General features: G+C 41.9%; 1 protein-coding gene across 4 annotated transcripts in view; it reads right to left on the bottom strand.

Moving 5' to 3' along the window:
• The window catches only part of LOC126202874 (serine/threonine-protein kinase Tao), a 233712-nt gene that overhangs the window by 201687 nt on the left and 11179 nt on the right, over positions 1-20846 (bottom strand). For all 4 annotated transcript variants that reach the window (XM_049936910.1, XM_049936913.1, XM_049936911.1 and 1 more), the window contains one exon: positions 393-681. In XM_049936910.1, coding sequence (XP_049792867.1) covers positions 393-681 — 289 coding nt within the window. The remainder of the gene's footprint in view (positions 1-392; positions 682-20846) is intronic.

Below are 20846 nucleotides of genomic sequence, written 5' to 3'. Positions count from 1 at the left end.
ATGCGGTGTATTACTTTCTGGGCAACCCTTACATTTCTTCTCACAAACCTACAGAAAAATGGCAGAAATGATGGAGTCTAGTGATAGCAAGATTGCATATTACCAGAACTGGGAATTTCTTTCTCCTAAAGGAATATTTGGAAAGGAGAAGAAGGATAAAGGTAAGAACAGCAATAGGGATTGAAGACGTGGACACGCATATCAATCAGTACAGGAAAAGCAAAGAATTAAGGGGCACAAGCAAATAAATGATTGTCACATAAGCCCAGATAAAATACTGTAAACTAAACACACCATGGAAAGCCATAGTTTTACTCTATTGATCAGAACTAATTCAAATTTCAGTAAAAAGATGTCTGTTGTCAAATTAGCATTGTAGATACACAACTTACCCATGCTGTATGGTCCCGCAGGAAGCATCCTTTGTATTCTATTGTATTTGGATGGTTAAGTTGGCGCAAAAACCTGATTTCTTTTAAGATATCTTGCCATTTCTCTGCACTTTGTTTTCCAACATATGACATTTTCTTAATGGCAACAATTTCTTTCGTATGATGGCAACGAGCATAGTAGACAGCACCAAAACTGCCATGTCCAATTTCACGAAGGTCTTCAAATATTTTTTCAGGGTCATCTTTATCGAATAGTTCTGCGATTTCAGGATCTTTCAAACTACCAGGCCTGAGAAAAATGTCAATTCATCATATACACGTAGAGTTTATACCAAATTAGGAACAAATGGAATACTCATAGAACTTATCAACATTTAATTAGTTTAACAATAACACCACTTTATGGATGGGGCATTAAATTTGAAATCTTTGCCAGCCATGATACAAAAATCATGATCATGATCACAATCTCCCCACAATTGACTACTAGACATCAATTAAGGTATGAAGGTACCTTGCACTTCAAATTTAGGTTTGGCCTATGCTTCACATTTGTGAAATTCTTTATTGAATACAGTAACATTTTGTGGACTGTTAACAAATACAATTTTTTTCTTTTTACACTGACCATCTCTGGACTATGCTATTTCTCTTCCTTTCCCCCCTATGGACTTTAGCATAATATTCCTACATTCCAGAATGTGTTTCGAATACCCAAAGAATAATACCAACTTCTTTTAAGTCTTTTTCTAACACTGTTAATTGTACCTCTTTGGTTTCCTTGTCAAGAAAGTAGCAGAAGATCTGATTATTCAACCTTGCAGGACTCAAAACTGGATCATTTTAATATCTATGATAGATAAGGCAATGATACTGAGCCTTTACTCTTTCTACATAACCGGCCAAGTGCAGAAAAACTAGAATTTAAGAAAGTTTTGCTTTTGAAACTTTGCCATTATGGTGTGAGATATTACAGGAGATAGAACTCAACAGCAGTTAACTAGTGCTTATGATGCAAAAGCCACCATAGGCTTTTCTTTATTTTACAAAAGAAACTTAAGAGCTCAGTAAGTAATACTTTCATATATTGATAACACAAAATATACTGACTTTTTGGTTGGATGGTAGTGATGATGAGGTCCCATACTCCTAGGAGCAAAGAAGACGATGCAGGAGACCGCATCACCTACTAGACAAGGTCCTAGCGGAGGTGGTTTGCTATTGCCTTCCTCCGACCATAATGTGGATGAACGATGATGATGAAGACAACACAACACCCAGTCATCTCGAGGTAGAGAAAATCCCTGACGCCGCAGGGAATCAAACCCGGGACCACACACGCAGGAAACGAGAATGCTACCGCAAGACCACGAGCTGCGAACTTGGATGGTAGTAATGGACTAAATAACAAAGTCATCTGTTCCTCGGTCGTGGGTTCGTTCATTCATTCATTAGGGCGTAATGATGTCACCAGGAATGTATTCGAATGAGCAAAATAAGTAGGAGTGGTAAAAATGAGGCATTGAAGGCAATGGGGACAGGGGGTGGGGAGGTGAATGGGACTGCAAGAAAACATGGGAAGTACATTCTGAGGAGGATAGGGGGAGGTCCTGGCAGAGGGCTGCGAGGTGCATTCCAATGGGTAATCCTACCTGATAGTAGATGTCAAGGAGTTGCTGTCTCTCGTATGCAAAAAGAATAGGATATGCTGGATGTACAAGAAATTGTCAAATGACTATCACAATAGTGAGCAAGAGTTGGTACCACCAGAACTGAAGAGGGAAGATCCCCTGCTTCAGCATGGAAACAGTCTGTGGGACTGGTCTGGAATCACTAGTGGCCAATTGAACTCCTTGATGACAGTTAGGTCTAATAATTTCACTGGCAACCATACTCCAACTAGGACTGGACCAGAAACCAGTAGATACAAAGGAGATTAGCATGATCCATACCCTAAGAGCTGTGGGTAAGGCAGCAGAGAGAATTAAACTTCCACATGCAGTTAGGTTTTAGTCGATGAATATGATGCAGCCAGGTCAGCTTGCTGTTAAAGAGGAGTGCCAATAATCAGGACTGCGCAACAATGTCCAAGTACTGCGTACCCAAGTAGAACTTTAGGTCAGGATGAACTACAGTATGAAGACAAAAATGTATGACCCACATTTTAGCAAGAGGGAACTGGAAACGACAGGAAAGTGTCATAGCAGAGACACATAAGATGGCACTTTGTAGCTGGAATTCTGCCATGGCTACAGAATGAGAACTGTACCAAATGCAAAAGTCAGTAACAAACAGTGAAGGGGTGACCAATGGTCTGATGGTCACTAAGCAACTGATGGTGATAAGGAAGAATCTAACACTCAGTACAGAGCCCTGTGGGGTGCCATTCCTAGGACCTGTGGAAAACTGAGTGATATACCAACTCTAACATTAAACAACCGGTGTAGGGGCAGAAAAAGATGTTTAGAAAAGGCTTGTTGGGTTGCCAGTTTCAACCAGCCAGTCAGTCAGTTGCAGATCATCTCCTGGAGAATCCACACCGATATAGGGACAGAAGGCCACGAAATATGAGACTTCAACATAATCAGTGGGCAACCACTCTTTTAAGGAGTCTGCGGTGCACATACGTGAGGCTAATCAGCTGCTAACTGTGGACGGATGTTGGTTTTCTTCCAGGTTTAAACATTGGAACTATCTCATCACTGCGAAGGGCAGACATTGTCAACCAAATACAGTTAAGACCCCGACGAGATAGAGCCATACATGATGCATCATCTGATTGGGAACCTCACCAGGGCCCAGGGTTGTTATCGTAGGATGAGGGAAGAGCCTGAGGCAATTCCCAGTCAGTGAATGGCTCACTATAAATATGGTGTCTGGGTTAAACATATAATGTAATAACTTGAGATGTAACAGAGATATTTATTGGTGGTTTACTTTTACAAGAACGGTAAATCAAAATGTTTTCTGTGTTTGCTTGTGGCAGTTGGTACCACATGCATATGCGTGAATCTGCTTTGCTTATGTAAAAGTGTGTCAGCAGTCTTGAGGATTCCACGGCAGAAGGTGTTCTGTGCGGAACTGTGTGCTGTGCCACAACTTTCTCATGACATGATCTTTTAACAAGATGGTACTCCATGCCATTATGTGAATACTGGAGGGATTTATTGGATCACGATTTCCAAGATCATGGATTGGGAGAGGTAGTCCATTAATTGCTTGGCCCACTAGAAGTCCCAGACATTACGTGTTTGACTTTTTTTCTGTAGGGGGTTTATCAAGAATCAAGTGTATCACATACCAGTTCATGTTCTACCAGATCTGCACCTCTGCATATGTGCTGCTATTGAAATGTTACACCCTACAATGCTGGAAAACACTTTGAGAGATTTGGATGGAATACAGATTAAACATTTGTTATGCCACAAAGTTACACATATTGGGTTGTATTAAGTGCGGAGGGGGGAGGAGGGGGGCATACTGAGTTGCCACACTTTTAGAAAAATATTCTGAATAAATATCTCAATTACTTACCAAATTATTACACTTTATATTATTAGATGTTTATAACCCAGACACCCAATATTTTGGCATGCCAAGGAGTGAAGGAGAGTAGGATATTTTCAATTCTTTGTTTACACATCCAGAAATTAGCTACATGAGAGGACACCAATGCCATCACAGAGTGGGTTGCAAGGTGTTCAGCAAGAGTTGATGCATCAGTATGCAAACCATCCTGAAGGAAAAGGCCTGGTACAGTAGTAGATCTCTGGTGGCCCACTAGACTATGGAGCTTGACTAACAGTTGGGATGGAAGGCATACATTACGAGGGAGGAGACTCACTCTCCTAGTATTCCTTCTAACTAAGTTTAGTAAGACAGTGAGCATTAGCATGAAGTTGTTTAAAAGCGATAATGTTGGTCTGGAAAGGATGTTGCTAAAAATATTAGGGCTCAGAGGCAATCCCGAACAACTACTGCAATGTCACTGGTCCACCATGGCATCAGCTGGTAACTAAGTGGACCTGCAGAAAGGTGAACAACTGTTCCATAGGTATGACTGATAATGTCAGAGACATCATGCACAATCTCACTGGTGCAATCTGAAAGAGGGGGCGAAGATAACGGAGGCATACAACAGCCAGATTGCACTTGGAAGCACAAAATGTGGTAGTCGGTCCATCTGATGGTGCCAAGGAAGTGACAGGATCACCAGAATGTGATCACTGTCACAAAGAATGCCACATAATCATCAATGTGGCAAAGCCACGGATATGGGTGAAGAAATTGTTAGATCGATGGCTGAAAAGGTGTCATGAGCAGCAGTGAAGTGGGTAGTAGGACCGTCCTAGATTAAAGTCAGTAAGAAGCTCTTTAATTAGAGAACTGCTGCCATGCAAAGTTCTACTCCCCACAGGGGGCAGAGTGCACTGAAGTCCCCAATTAGGAGAGAACGAAAGTGAAAGTTGTTGGATTAAGACGGTGAATTCAATGTAAGTAAGTAACCTGCCTGGAGCCAGGTAAATGCCGCAAATCGTGCAGGATGGATTGATGGGGTTATAGGGAGTAAACTATGAAGTCATCGGTCCCTTAAGCCTTTGTGCGTCAAACCGGGAATAGTACCCAGAGAGTAAGGACATGGAAGACAAATCCTTGTGGACTCTATTGAATTAAAGAACCAAGAAAGCAAAGAGACAGAAGCAAGTAGAAATGAGAGAGGGGTAAAAGGATGAAGATGGGAGAGTTGTCCCACACAGAAAGCAGCTGGAGGCCCCCGGGACACGATATGCAACTGGAGACACACCCTCTGCATCGAACCAGTGCTTGCACTCTCTCCACTACCACAAGGAAACTACCTACATGGACAAGACAAAATTCCAGGAAAGAGAACAATGATGACTAGTCTATCAACCACCAACAGACGTAAATGAATAACAAGATTTTAAAAGTTGGGAAGGCCAGGATCCAGGCTGGATCAGGAAGGAAGGCAGGCAGTTGCGCATCCCTCTGGTTGAAGCAGGTAATGGGACACCCCTTCAATCCCTTAAGCAACTGACAAGGGTAATGTGCCCTACATCCCAGAGAGGAATAAAAACCACTTTCCCAGTAAAACTTAAAACCAAATCAGCTGCTTTGGCATCATCAGCTGGCACCACAGTTAGTGTCTTAGGAAATTTAAGGTTTTGACATATGGTGCCCAAATTAGGGCAGTCCAGAAGGATATGGGCCTCCATGAGATGGGCACCACACTCACAGTGGGGTGGAGCTTCACATCAAAGGATGTGGTTCAGCCCAGTGTGGCCAACGCAAAGCCGAAAGAGGACAGTAGATTCCCTGCGACAAGCATAAAGGGAAGACTACCACACAGTCGTGGTCTCCTTTATGGTTCTCAGTTTATTTGGAGAAACCAATGCACACCAATCCACATTCCAAGCCTCCAACAATTATCAGCATAGAGTTGACCGAAGGGCCAGTTCTGGTACCCCCATCTCCAAAGTCGGCATCTTTGTAGCCAACCACACAGCATGTTCATTCCCCGGGATCCCTATGTAACCAGGAGTTCATACAAAGACAATCAACTGTCTAGGGTCGTGGAGGTCATATAGAAGATCCTGAATAGTCACAACCAATGAGTATTAAGGATAGCAGTGATAGACAGCCTCACAACTACTCGAGAACTCACTGTGGATTAAGAACAACTCAACAGTGCAAGAAGGAAGGTGGCTGAGAGCTCACGCACTGGCCACAAATACTGCAGTGAATACAATACATGTGTTTGGCAGGGAGCATAGTTCACTCCATCTTTCATGTGTGTGGGCAACACAGACTCATCTAGTGACCACGGAGCTGTTGCTGTATACCACATCTGGGCTTGGAAATCATCAAGGATGTCCAGGAACAGGAGGCAAAAAAACCATAGGCTCCATTGAGTCTTTCGGTCCAAAGGAGAGGTCGAGGAAGATCCGAGGATGGGGAACACACTATGTGAGTGCATGCGATTTCTGCCTGACATTAGGTGACATTGGGGAAAGGTGGAGATCAGAGTGGAGACTCTGTATGCGAACTGCGATCGTGACTTCAGACTTCGCCCTCTGTTGTGGGAGGTAGACCTCCCTATCAGCAAAAGGGACATGGTAGTTTGGATGCTCAGCAGAGCAGCGAATGTGTATTGCATAGTTGAGCAGCTGTTGCTGGCATCTGATCTACAGGAGAGGGATGCCAGCCTCCACGATTAGGCTTTTCATAAGGCTGGACTGAAAGGCACCTATTGCAAGTTGGACCTCAAAATGATGTACTAGATTCAGCAACTGCAATGCTGAAGACAATGGTAAGTCATACAGCAGGCTCTCATAATCAAGACGCAATGGGATCAGAGCTTTGTACAGCCATAAAAGTGTTACTGTAACAATAAAGAGTATTAAGGTGTGACCAGCAGGTTTGCTGAAGCTGGTGAAGGTGGGGAAGTCACATCAATTGGGCACCAAACATCATCCCAAAAAAACTATAAGATTCCACCACAATGAGCATTTGGCCCTCAAGGTAGAGTTCTTATTGGGGATGGACATTACGACGGCGACAAAAGTTCATGACATACATCTTGGCAGCAGAAAACCACGAGCCATTGGCGAGAACCCAAGGCTGTGCCTTTTGTATGGCACCCTGAAAAGCATGGAGGATCAAGAAGTTTTGAACAAAAATTGGGTGTTGGCTCGAAAGATCCCATTCCTGGAGGGTAGTCAAGATGTGGTGATTTCACGTGATGTCTCAGAACAAGTTAAAGAAGACAGCAATAAGATGTTTAAGCCGTGCAAAAGCTGACCAAATAGCAGGCTCCAGGCAGACCAAATTCCCAGAATAGAAAAGCCTTGGCAAAAACAGCCCTGGGGTGGAGCCGAAACACCCTGAGGCTCACAGTACTGACAAAGCCATCAGCTCACCATATGTTTGAGTGACTTGTGAAGAACATTAGTGAAGCTATTTGGGCGGTAGCTGTCCATCTCATTGGGGTGTTGATTCAATTTCAGTACTGGGACAATCACACTTTCTTGCCACCTAAGATGGGAACTCACCCTTACTCTACATACATTTGAAAATATAAAAAATATGACAGTGTTTGAGACTTTGGCTGCAGTTGTGGTCTGGCCTTGGAGCCGTGACAATGCATAGGAATAAGGCACTGAGGGATTCCCACTCAAGGTTCGAAGTGACATGTAGCAAATGGCAAAGGAGGTTGGTTCCTCTATACATTGGTTGAGAACCAAAATGCAGGCTGATAACTCTCAGATGCAGAGGCTCAGTGTAACGAAATGCAAAATGTTTGGCCACAGCATCTGGGTCAGTGAGATACCACAGCTACACCTGCAGGTTATTGGTGTCCGTGTAGAGACTGAATCTTTGCCCAAACCTGTGAAGGAGTGGTACGTAGTCCAATGTTAGCAACATAACATTCCTAGCATTCGTGTTTCTGTTGTTTATGTGGTGGTGAACCTAGGCACAGAGCCAATTATGGGAAATGAGGTGTTCCACCTACGGATGCCACTTAGGGCATTGTAGAGCCATTCTGCGGTCTCCAATGGCCACTGTGATTTCTGACGTCCACAAAGGACATCATGGAAGAAGGGATCACAGAGTCAGCTGTCAATAGAATACTGCAATTGTGCTCTGGACAACGGCATCAATACCTCCATGCAGCGGTTTGTGAAGGGTGATGGCAATCATGAAAGCATCCCTACGAGTTCTGGAAAGAGCCCATGTGGGTGGACACTTAGGCGAGTGATGTCTGAGGGATGTCTAAAGGATCAGAAAATAATCACTGTCGCGCAGGTCGTCATGCACTATACATGGATGGGTGGGAGACGACCTGGGCTGCAAGTGGAAAGGTCAATAGCCGAACAAAACCTGTATGCTACATTGAAGTGTGTGGAAACTTTAGTATCCAAGAGGCAAAGATCAAGCTCTGCGAGAGAGTTTTCAGCAGCATTACCGCGGCTAATTGTCATAGTTGCAGCCCACAAATGGTTGCAGGCATTTAAAGTATGCAATATTAGCAAGACTTGGGGCAGTTCAGAAAACAGTGCACATGACGCGTTCTGGGATACTTCATCATTTAAGGGGCATACATGTTACAGATGGTAAATTCGAGAGATGCCTTCACACAAACAACCATAGCATCCAAAATTGTGTTGACTGCCACGTGTTTGCTGTACGCAGAGCCTGAATGTATGTGTAAACACCATCTGATGCTCTTTCCTAGTCAGTGCCATTCTTAAAATAGCCCCATAGCCACAGAGGATAGGGGATCGTATTGCTAGGAAACCAGTTTCCCAAAGGCAATTCAAAGAAACAGGGCAAGTGCACAACACTGATCACAGCTCAGACGAGTGTCAAAAAAGCTGCTGCAGTTCCACTGGAGGATCATTCTGTCAGTATCCTGCGGGGGAGGGAAAGGACCACGGACACAGGTCATGCCTCAGTGGTGCCTACTGCCACTGGTTGTGAAGATACAACAATATACTCATTTGCTCAGAATCATGGTGCATTGGGGGGACAACATTATACACATTTGCTCAGAATCATGGTGCATTGGGGGGACAACATTATACACATTTGCTCAGAATCATGATGCAGTACATCATTGGGGGGGGGGGGGGGGGGTTCTCAGGCCATAGGGACCAACAGACAGGAATGCTGTCTTGGATACAGTGGTGGAATATGCAGGGGGGGGGGGGGGGTCTGGCAGCAGAGAGGCTACCAGAATCTCCCTATTTTTGAAGGATTACTACTTGTCCTTAGGTGATTTAGACTTCTGCTCCATATTCTGGAACTCAGGAGGAACGCGAAGTCCTACCGTCTGCAACCTGTGGCTCCTTCACTCACGAGCTGGCAACCCGTTGCAGATCAGCAGAGTCCACAGACTTAGCACAGTACTGCACCTAACAGATATTTGAATGTTGTGCAGGGGCAGTTGAATTTAGTGAAATTCAACTTCTAATTGTTGTTGTTTATAGGTCCCCTAACTCTGACTTCAGAGCGTTTCTGCTCAATGCTAGAGAGGGTTCTTGATTACTTTGTAGCAAGTACCAGAAATTAGTTACAAGTGGTGACTTCAATATAAATTTTGTATATGATGATGCAAGAAAAAGGATGTTGGTAGATCTCCTAAATTCATATGATGTGATGCAGACTGTGGTTTTTTCCAGTTAGGGTGCAGGGTAACAGTAGCACAGCCATAGACAATATTTTTATTCATTCTTCATTACTAGATGGGCAATCTATTAGTGAAAGTGTGAATGGCCTTTCACACCATGATGCACAAATTTTAGCACTAAAAGGTTATTGTACTCAAACAAATATCACATATAATTACAAACTATGTAGGAAAGTTAATCCAATGACAATATAGCATGTTTTAAACATCATCAAGGAGCAAGAGTGGCAGGATGTTTATAGTGCTGATAACATAGATGACAAATATATAATGCTTTCATCAACACATTTCTTGTGCTCTTTGAGAGTTGCTTCCCATTAGGACATTCTAAATTGGGTAATAGCAGTAATAGACAACCCGGGTGGCTGACTAGTGGGATAAGGATATCACGTGGAACAAAATGGAAATTACATCCGAATGTTAGAAGTAGTCACAATCAAGCTACAGTGGCCCGTTACAAACAGTATTGTAAGGTGATTAGAAATGTTATTAGGAAGGCAAAGAGTATGTGCTGTGCAAATAGAATAGCTAATTCACAGGATAAAATTAAAACCATATGGTCACTTGTGAAGGAAGTGTCTGGTCAGCAGCATAAGGTTGACGATATAAAGCCAGTTCGCAGTAAAATATTTCTGTTACTGATAAATCGGATATATGTACAGTATTTAACAATCATTTTCTGAGCACTGCTGGTGAATTAAACAAAAAGTTAGTTTCTACAGGGAATCACATGTCTGAAACACTCCTCTGTGAGAGAGACAGGGGGAGAGTGAGTCAATAATTAAATCACTGAAGACTAAGGACTCTCATGGTTATGATGGAGTGCCTATCAGAAAATTACCGTATTTACTCGAATCTAAGCCGCACTCGAATCTAAGCCGCACCTGAAAAATGAGACTCGAAATAAAGGAAAAAAAATTTCCCGAATCTAAGCCGCACCGGAAATTTGGGACTCGAAATTGAAGGGGAGAGAAAAGTCTTAGGCCGCACCTCCAAATCGAAACAAAGTTGGTCCATTGTAATGCAAGACACAATTTAGGTCGAATGAATGACGATACACCTACAGTAGTTTGGTTCGAGTCGTAAGTTTAGCAGTTAAGCTTTACCAGGTAGCCATTGCTATGCGTCAGGTGCTCCGTCCGTATTTATACGGGTACCCTTCCTTTTTCACGTGCTTTGTCTGGTTTGAATCGATTGCTTATTTTGCTTTGATCTGATAAGTGCCGTTTTCTTTGTTATAGGTGTTTACGTCACTCTAAGCTGAAAATGCATTACTGTACTGTGTCATGCATTGTTTGTCGCATTCTGATAGTGCGTGTTTACGGCCTGTCGTCGCTCGCGGCATGGCTTGCTTTTGTGTGCGCTACCACCGCTTACAATTAAAAAAAAAAGGGAGAGGAATCGTCTCATTAGCGAAACAATGGCAAGAGACTGCTATTTGTTGTTACTTACACTGCTACTTTCTTTGATAATGATCAACAAGAACCAAATAATAGGCTGCGTATGATAGAACATGTTCTGAACAAGAGTTAGGCGAAAATGTTTCTCCGTTTGAAAATCTTTGCGGCCGCTTCTTTAGTACATCAAATTCTGCACAGAAATTAGAGTCATCTTAAAATTAAAAATCTAGTCAGTTGCTGTGCTTCATTTCTGACTGTATCACTATTAGGCATAAGAATATTGTGAATATAAATATGACACGATATGTATATTCTTCCGCGTTTACTGCTGTCTCACTCTAGTTTCATAGTTTATTACGCAGACAGGATTTAAATGAGATAGCAGCAAACACGATAGAATACATGGCAAAATGTTGATATTCGTATTATTCTTATGGTGAAGAGAATACTGCATGTGATTCACATTCCATCAGGTTCCTACTAGCAACCATCTCTTCTCACAGGTAGGAAAAAATTCAGAAAATAGAGTTGGCCATATTGACAAACATCCCAAACAGTCTTGACAGTCGGATTTTCGTAGTACATTGAAATTCTGCTACATTCGAAGATGAACAATACAGAATTTGTATTTACTTTGTTGGATAATATATGAAAATGCAGTGGTCGAAACCCGGGGTGGAGAAAAAAAAGCTCGTCTTCCACCTTTTTTTTTTTTAATTTATTTACTGACGCAGAGGTTTTGGCACCAGTATTTATCTTTGTGCCTACAAAGCATGCCTGTGTACCGCTACATATATTCGACGGTAGAAGTTAGTTGTGGCGGAACCTACCAACATTTTTGAGAACTTCCGCTTGCTTTGCACTCGATTCTAAGCCGCAGGCGGCTTTTTGGATTACAAAAACCAGAAAAAAAGTGTGGCTTAGATTCAAGTAAATACAGTAATGTACTGTGCTGCACATGTTAGCCCTGTATTCAGCCACATTTGAAATTTTTCCTTTGCAAGGATCAATTTCCGAAACGATTAGAGTACTTGGAAGTAAAGCAGCTTCATAAAACGGGAGAAAGGGATAATGTAGATAATTTTAGACCTATTTCTATGCCATCAATGTTTGCTAAAGCTATTGAAAAGGCTGTGTATGTAAGGATAATTGATCATTTTACATCACACGATTTACTATCAAATGTACAGTTCGGCTTTAGAAGTAACTGAAAATGCTACGTTATCTTTTCTCCTCAAGGTACTGGATGGGTTAAACAATAGGTTTTGAATGCTAGGCATATTTTTTGATTTAACTAAGCCATTCGATTGTGTTGATCACAAAATATTGCTTCAGAAACTGAACCATTACAGAATAAGGGGAATAGCATACAATTGGTTAACCTCTTGCTTTAGCAACAGACAGCAAAAGATCATTATTCACAATGTTGAGAATGGCTGTGATGTGGGGTACAATCAAGTGGGGGTGCCCCAGGGATCAGTGTTGGGGCCGCTTCTGTTCCCTATTTATGTAAATGATATGCCCTCTAGTATTACGGGTAACTCTAAAATATTTCTGTTTGCTGACGACACGAGCTTGGTAGTAAAGGATGTTGTGTGCAACACTGGCTCAGTTTTAAATAGTGCAGTTCATGACATAAGTACATGGCTTGTAGAAAATAAACTAACGCTAAATCACAGTGAGACTCGGTTTTTACAGTTTCTAATACACAATTCAACAAAACATGACATTTTAATTTCACAGAATGGGCATAAGATTAGTGAAACTGAACAGTTCAAATTTCTAGGTGTTCAGATAGATGGTAAACTGTTGTAAAAAGTCCACGTTCAGGATCTTCTTCAAAGACTTAATGCTGCCATTTTTAATATTCGAACGGTATATGAAGTGAGTGATCAGCCCAAAAATTAGTCTACTTTGCTTATTTTCATTCGCTTATGTCATATGGTATTATATTTTTGGGTAACTCTTCCCATTCTGAAAGGATATTTTTGGCTCAGAAACGGGTGGTTTGGGCAATAAAAAGTTCACGAACCTCTGTTCGTGAGTCTGGGTATTTTGACATTGGCATCAATATATATATTCCTTACTGTTATTTCTTGTTAACAGTATTAGCTTATTCCCAAGAACAAGCAGCTTTCACTCAGTTAATACTCGACAGAAATCAAACTTGCATTTAGATCAGACTTCCTTAAATCTTGTGCAGAAAGGTGTGCAGTACACTGCTGCGTCCATTTTCAATAGGCTACCACTCACATTCAAAAATCTTAGCAGTAATTCATGCGCTTTCAAATCGAAACTGAAGAATTTTCTCGGGGATCACTTCTATTCTGTCAAGGAGTTCCTTGAAAAATTAAGCTGATTCTTGTTGTATTGCTGATTGCGTTTATTTAAACTTATAGAGTGATTTTTTTCTGGTTTATAAAAATTTTAATTTTATCTGTTGTTATTTTTATGTTGTAATTTCATGTACTGACACGTTCCACGACCTTGACGTGTAAATAAATAAATAAATAAATAAAAAAGAGCATCCTGAGGGACCCTTCTTGGTAAGGCTGCTGGAGGAGGACATTGCTTTTCCAGCTGGAGGTTGGGGACGTGTTCTTGGGGGATAGGGAGTCAATAGTCCCAAAGGCTGTGTGGGGCAGCAGTAGGAGGAGGACCCGCAATCACTGGGGTAGTGGGTGTAGTTGCGCAGCCCTGAGGGCCAGAAGTAAAAGACGAACGGCACTGGCACAGTCACTAAAGAGGACGATGTCATCGTAGCAGCAGCAGCATACGTCACATCACTATCATATGGTGCTTCCCTTAGTTGACACAGATGGGAGGATGGGAATAAGTAGCATTAGTTTGCAACTAACAGCCACAATCCCTACAGGCAGGACTCGCATTGCAACATGAATATATGTCCAAATTGCATGCATCTATAGTGTACAGCTTGACATCACAACAATACACCATCACTCTCCTCAGGCAACAAGACACATTCAAAGGCCAAGATGAAGGCTCCAGAATTCATTTTGTTGTCTACCAATTTTTTTTTTTAATTTTTTATTTTCATAATGTTGGGCCACAGTCATAACATATTTCTTTAAAGTCAGTACCGCTATTAGACTGTTTTTTATTTGCAGTGTTACATTTACACTTACACAATCATGATTTTGGCTTCAAAGTGCCATTATGTGTTTTAAGTGTTATACAGTGCTTAAGATGGGATACTGTCATATTTAAAATACACTATTAGACACATTGTCTACGAAATATCGACCCTTAGACAATCTGTCTAACAGCGTATTTTAAATACGACAGTATGCCATCTTAGGCACTGTATAACACTTAAAACACATGATAATTGCACTTTGAAGCCGAAATCATGATTGCGTAAGTGCAAATAAACAACAGTCTAATGACAGTACCAACTTTAAAGTAACATTTTGTTGTCTTTCGGTCCCCACTGGACACGGCAGACAAAATGCACACTTCATCAGAGATATCACTGGAAAATGATACCTTGTACCATATTCAGACTTTTATGAGGGTTATAGTGACAGGAATATTAATTATCTTGTTGTAGGCACCTCTGCTGATGGGAGAGGCCTTTTTAGCAGAACAGAGCCACATTTCACTTTTGAAATCTGCTGCCACTCCTCCCAAAGCTATGTTCAACAAAGAACAAAGGCTTTGCAGCCGAAAACTAAACCCCGTACATCCTAGAACAAACCAAGTATTGGGAGGAGTATTTCTCACCTTGTATCTGAGCCCTGTGTTCTTTCTTGGTGTTAGCCAGGGACGGGAACATTTTGTGGCCACATCTCTCCACATTGCCATGTGGCCACCAGCAGAAGAAAGTTTAATTCACCTCATGTGCAAATCTACCACCACGGTACCACCCACTCTGAATGAGGGCTCTCTGCACGAGTGCTACCCACCCACAGCAACAGTTACCTGGCCAGTAAACCACTGCTCGAAGTTCTCATGCCCCAGCCAAGATGGGCATATACTACTTGGCTTGTACGCGGCGTTTCCATCTCAGGTGCGACGAGTGTGATCCCTGCATGGTGAGGGGCTGACTCCCCCCACCCACAATATAGGAATAGATATCCTGCTGGGATTTGGACATAGCACCATTGAAAGAAAGGAGTGTGCAAAGAGAAAAAAGGCACAAAGGTGGAAGATACACCGTACTGGGCGACCTTCCCAGCATGGTCCACACTTCTGTAAAATTTAGGAAAGTAGCAGCAAATCAAACCCAACAAAGGAACCATATAATTAATAATGAAAAGCTGTAGAAAACTGAAAGCTAAGAAAATGAGTGTCCAAACCACAAACCAGATCCAAGCACAGCTGGTGCCAAGAGGACCATCCAATGGAAATGTAGAGAGGAAAAAAGAATAGCAGAAAGACAACCTAGTAGATAGAAAGGCACGTAGCACTGGAAGGGATCGGGCTCAATGGTGGCCATGGACATACATACAAAAGAAATGTGACGGCCCGCGGGAGAGGGGAGCGGCACATCACAATCACTGAAGTCATGTGCATCTGCACCACTATTGCTTCAAATGTGGTGTGAAGGGGAATCCACTCACTGACAACATCTGAACAAACCAATGTACAGACACCTCCAGCTGCCCTCTAGAGGCAAACATGTTTCTGGCAGAATACACCACTTAGTAACAGTGTTTCTTGTAGGACAACGCAGACAGCGGAAGAAGAGAAACTAAGGTGACGATGCTCCAGCAGGTGACAGTAATATCTATTACAGTTCCACTGAATGATCATGTTATAAGTGTCTAGATTAGGTGCGAAGGCGCCAGCCCCAGGATCACTGTCTATCACCATTGGGGATGAAGCCACATCAATGAGGATTGATTCGGAATCCAATGAGGTGAGGTCGGACACCCCTGGGCCATACAGACTTGTCTCAATTCTCGTCTTCCTTCGCAGCATTTGGTGACCAGGATTCTTGCAAGGGCCTACCCGTGATGAGTGTGGGGGACAGATGAGGAGTGGACAGCACTGGGATTCACAGACCACGGTTCCTTCAACCAATGGCTAGCTTCAGCAGGGTGTGATCTGTGGGGATCTGGTTTGAGGGGTCATGAGAGGGAGCCCTATTATTGGTAGATGCTGGAGGGTGAGGCTGCTATTCTGGCTGGGTGCAGGAAGTGGTACCTGAAGACAGAACTGCAGGAGCCAAAAGATAGGAGGGCAGTGGGAGAACTGATTTGGAAACAAATTGAGGTTGTGGGAGTGATGACTGATTTTCACATAACTAGTTGTCATATTGACAGGATTTGGGTACACATTTTTTCCACGCCTCAGATTTTGACAGGCCATCAACAAATTTATATTCCTGTCTTTTCTTTTCTTTCTTGAGGACTGGGCAAACTGGTAAACAAAGTCAATGTTGATCTATGCAACTAACACACAAACGTGGTTGTTCCCATCGGCATCCTCCATGGAGTGACAGAAGACAGTTACCACATTTTGGGTCTGCCATGCAGTGCGACGACCACAAGAGCAGCACCAACATTGAAAGCACCTAATGGTGATAGTACATAAGGTTTCATGTGACACCCGTACACCTTGACAAATTTTTTCCAGGAGGACATTCCCTTCACAGGCTAAGATAAAGGCAATTCTATCTGTCCGATTATCCTTGAGACAAAATGTACGCCTCACCCCTCCAGATTAGCCCTTAACTTCTCATCTGTTTGGGGTGCAAGGTCTCTGTGGGAGATGATACCCTGAATTACACTAGAGAGAGAGAGAGAGAGAGAGAGAGAGAGAGAGAGAGAGAGAGAGAGAGAGGGGGGGGGCTTTGTTGCTGTGAAAGTATCCCTAGCAGTTTGTGTCCATACTAAGTACAAAATTGTTTCACTCCCACAGCTGCACACGAGGGAGGCGGAGGGGGCTTGGGAAGATTTAAAAAGTAAGGGCAGATCACTTGGACCCCAGGATGAGGTGGGCCAACCCCACTGCAGTCCTCACTGTTCACTGGAGCCTGCGTTAGCTGCCCTTCCTTTTCAACCTTTCTCCAACCTTCCCCCCCCCCCTGCCCCCCCTCCTCCTCCTCCTCCTCCCCCTTGACAAGATAGGCATTACTAGCTCCTAAAGCTATGAAGAGCATCCTCTTTACTTTCGTGTGTGCCTGTTGGCAGTACTACACATTTCACATCCTGAGGACAAGTTATGACAGCAGATCTGTGGCATAATTTATTATTTTCCTGTGATACTGTTATGCTCTAATGGTTTCGCACTTGCTTGATTATATCTACTTTGCTTGGTGCTTTCTTCATCTCCAGACCCCTTCACTACACGCAACAGATGAATGTACTGTGCTATGCACTATTTTACCATCTCTCTCGTTCCATTAATTTCTTCACCTTACCAATTCACACCATATTCATATTTCCTCAATTGTACACTAATTTTTAATCAGTAAGAGAGGTGGTACAAGCCCAGCATTTTTCCATTGCTCGCAATGTCTCATTATAAATCTTTAACCTTACACTTCAGCAACTACATTTTTACAGTGGGGAGAAGAACTAAGTGCTGGACTATTTGAGGTGAGAAAGTGTAGTAGAGTCTTCATCATCAATACAGTGGTCCTTAAAGACACTTCAACACACTGTAGACTGAATCACACCAGAAAACTGTTCGCTCAGGGAGTGCCCTAGCCTGTCCATGATCTTTGTGAAAATTTATTAACAGTCATTATGTTTCTAGCTTCCTGTTGAAATTAATAAGAAGGGTATTTAAGATAAAAAGTTGTTTACACCACACTGCTACCTAATTTCTGGATTGTCACAATCTACAGTTCACTTCCGCATTCAACATTTTCACATTTAGTTCGGTTAGACACTACTTTTTCCAGTTTCTTGTTTTATTCTTCTACTCCACTGCTTATTTGTTACTCAGATTTGAAAGAGAGTTATCACAATAGTGACTTAGTCAATACTCAACTCTGGCAATGGGAAATCTGTTAAACCTGAATTTTTAAATGAATCTGTTACTGACATATATTTAGTTAAATGTGTCACTGTTTACAAATGACGACACAAATATTGACCACATCTTTCAGATGTCTCGAATTCCCTGAAGAATTAAGTCACAAGAAAGGCAACAATTTTTTAAGAACTGTAATTTTAGGCTTTCCCACATTATGACGATTTTGAAATGTTCTTAGGTATTCAGCTGAGTGGCATTATCCAAATGGTAGATGGCAGCAATCTCGCTGCAAAAGTCAAGAAGGGTAAAGTTATGGATTTTTACAGGGATATTGAAGGTGATGCAATGGGGAGACAAGAATGACGTTTACACACTTTCTAGTATTAACCATAACTAACTGCAATATTATGCAGGACCAATGTCTGTTCTTTCAGACATATCCAAAAGAACAGATACCACAAGGAATGTGCAGCTGTGATACATATTATATAAATTGAAGGTGGAGGAAGGCAAAGGCAGGAAAGAAAAGGAACTGATGACAGTATGTTTGAAATTTTTCAAACAAAGTTCAAAGGGCTCTGTCTTCTTTTGGAATGTAATCTGACAGTACATCTCTTGGAATTAGTCCATAAAATTCTTCTTAGTACTGTCTGCCAAAATATTTACCTTTGTTTGGAACCAGTTGTATTTCAAAAAGTCTACTGACTAATTTCTTTTCCAGTACTGGCATCCCCATATGGCATGGACTATGAAGACATGGCAGACAGAAAACCATATTTTTCAACAATTTCAGAGGGGGATGGCAAGGAAAGTATAAAATGCAGTTTCTTCATGTACGAGGGCTATTCCGAAAGTAAGGTCCGATAGGTCGCGAAATGGAAACCACGGTAAAAATCAAAAATGTTTTATTTGCAACAGTTAGATACACCTTGCAGCTACTTATCTCCATAGTCGCCGACCCGACTTAGACGTGTATCGTAGCGTTGTACCAACTTTCCCATACCCTCGCTATAGAAGGCAGCCGCCAGTGCTCTCCGCCAATTCTCTACGCTGGCCTACGGCTCGTTGTCTTGTGCCGAAATGTTGTCTTCATAACCAGCGGTTCATGTGACCTGAGCTGAAACTCAGAGGGAGACAATTACGGGCTGTAGTGTGGGTAATCTCACATTTCCATTTGAAAACGATGCAGGAGCATCTTCATTGCCCCTGCAGAATGCGGCTGAGAATTGTATTGAAGACGAAACAGCACGACAGTTATGTAATGTTAGCTGCATAGCTTCAGGGGAAATTTCTCACCAGGCCCCCGTACTTGGCGGCAGACACTATTTTCTAGACATCTTTACGCACTCACTGCGAGCTCAGAAATGAGAAGAGCGACGTGATGCTAACTGGGGTTATACTAGAGACACTACCCAACACATCTGTGCAAAGCTTTATCGGATTTTCATAGTCGTTTCCATTTCGTGACCGATCGGACCTTACTTTCGGAATAGCCCTCGTATTATCGATAATACCATGAATGGGATCTGCATTTTGTTATTTGTGTATAGCCAGAGGAATGATTTTTTACATTTCACGCAAATAATGAAGGAAAAAGAGAAGGCTGAGGTTTATTAACAAGTCAATGTCACTAGGGAGCACTAGCTGCTGAATTCATATGAAGTAATTATAGATACTTCCACGAATGTTAATAAAGGTAAGAACATATTTCAGCTTACAGAAGTTATAGGAAACAAATTGCTGAGTACCCAAATAGATAACATCAGATTTGAGGACTAAGATTGGTACAGAAAGGGGTGAAATTCACAAGCACTGCACAATTAGACCAGTAAGTAATGAGCAAGGTCGAGAAGGGTGGTCAAGACCCACTGTGGTACACAATAACCATATTATGAAGTTACTACAAAAACAAACACAATGCTCGAGGTTGCAGCCATAACAAGTTTCCATAGTTTAAGAACTATGTCCTTTGGACTGAAAAATGTGTGTCATCTACTGTCAGTGGTTTAAGAGAATCACTCTTAATGGCGCGACTAATACGCTGAACAACATGTTTTTTTCCATGACGAAGCATTGTTCCACTCAAATGGGTATGTTAACAGCCAAAACACTTGCATTTGGGCAGGCAATTATCCTCACACATTGTATGAAACCCAACTTCACATTTGGAGTGCAGTGTGCCATATCTAACCAGTGAACTGTTGGACCAATATTTTTAAGAAAACTGTGTTCATTTGTTTATGCAGACATCAAAAATCAATTAATATGCATGCTTGAAGTGAATTAACGTTGTTGCTGGTTTCAACAAGACAGTGCAATGTGTCGCATCTCCAATGAAATGGTGATGATGCTTCACAAGTCCTTTGATGATTGATTAATCTAAAAAAAAATTGTGATCTCTGTGTTCACCAGTCATGACTTACCCAGATTTCTTTTTGTGGGGTCATCTTAAAGAGGTTTACTGCAATAATCTGATAACACTGGAGGATTTAAAGAATAACATTAAAACTACTATAAGGGAATTCAGTTGATGTATTGAAACTAGTACCTGCAAACGTGCTGTTGAGTATGTGTGTTTGCTACAATTTGGATGGAGAATTTTAGTGTCTTTGATAAAGATATTTAAATGTTAAATGTATTAAATGAGACTCTCAAATAAGTGTTTTGAGTTCCATTTTAACTGAATCACCCTGTAGAAGTGATTGGGAAAAAATCACTGGTCATCCACATTTTCAAGATGGGCTGTTGGGCAAATGAGCATAATTATAGACCTATACCACTGACTTCAATATGTCACAAATTATGGAACATGTTCTATGTTCACATATTATAACATTTTTGAAGAATGAAAAACTCCTCTATAAAAATTAACATGAATTCCATTTACAGACACCTTGC

Source organism: Schistocerca nitens, chromosome 9 (assembly GCF_023898315.1).
Source record: "Schistocerca nitens isolate TAMUIC-IGC-003100 chromosome 9, iqSchNite1.1, whole genome shotgun sequence".
Lineage (NCBI taxonomy): Eukaryota > Metazoa > Arthropoda > Insecta > Orthoptera > Acrididae > Schistocerca > Schistocerca nitens.
This window is presented reverse-complemented; position numbering and strand designations above follow the sequence as displayed.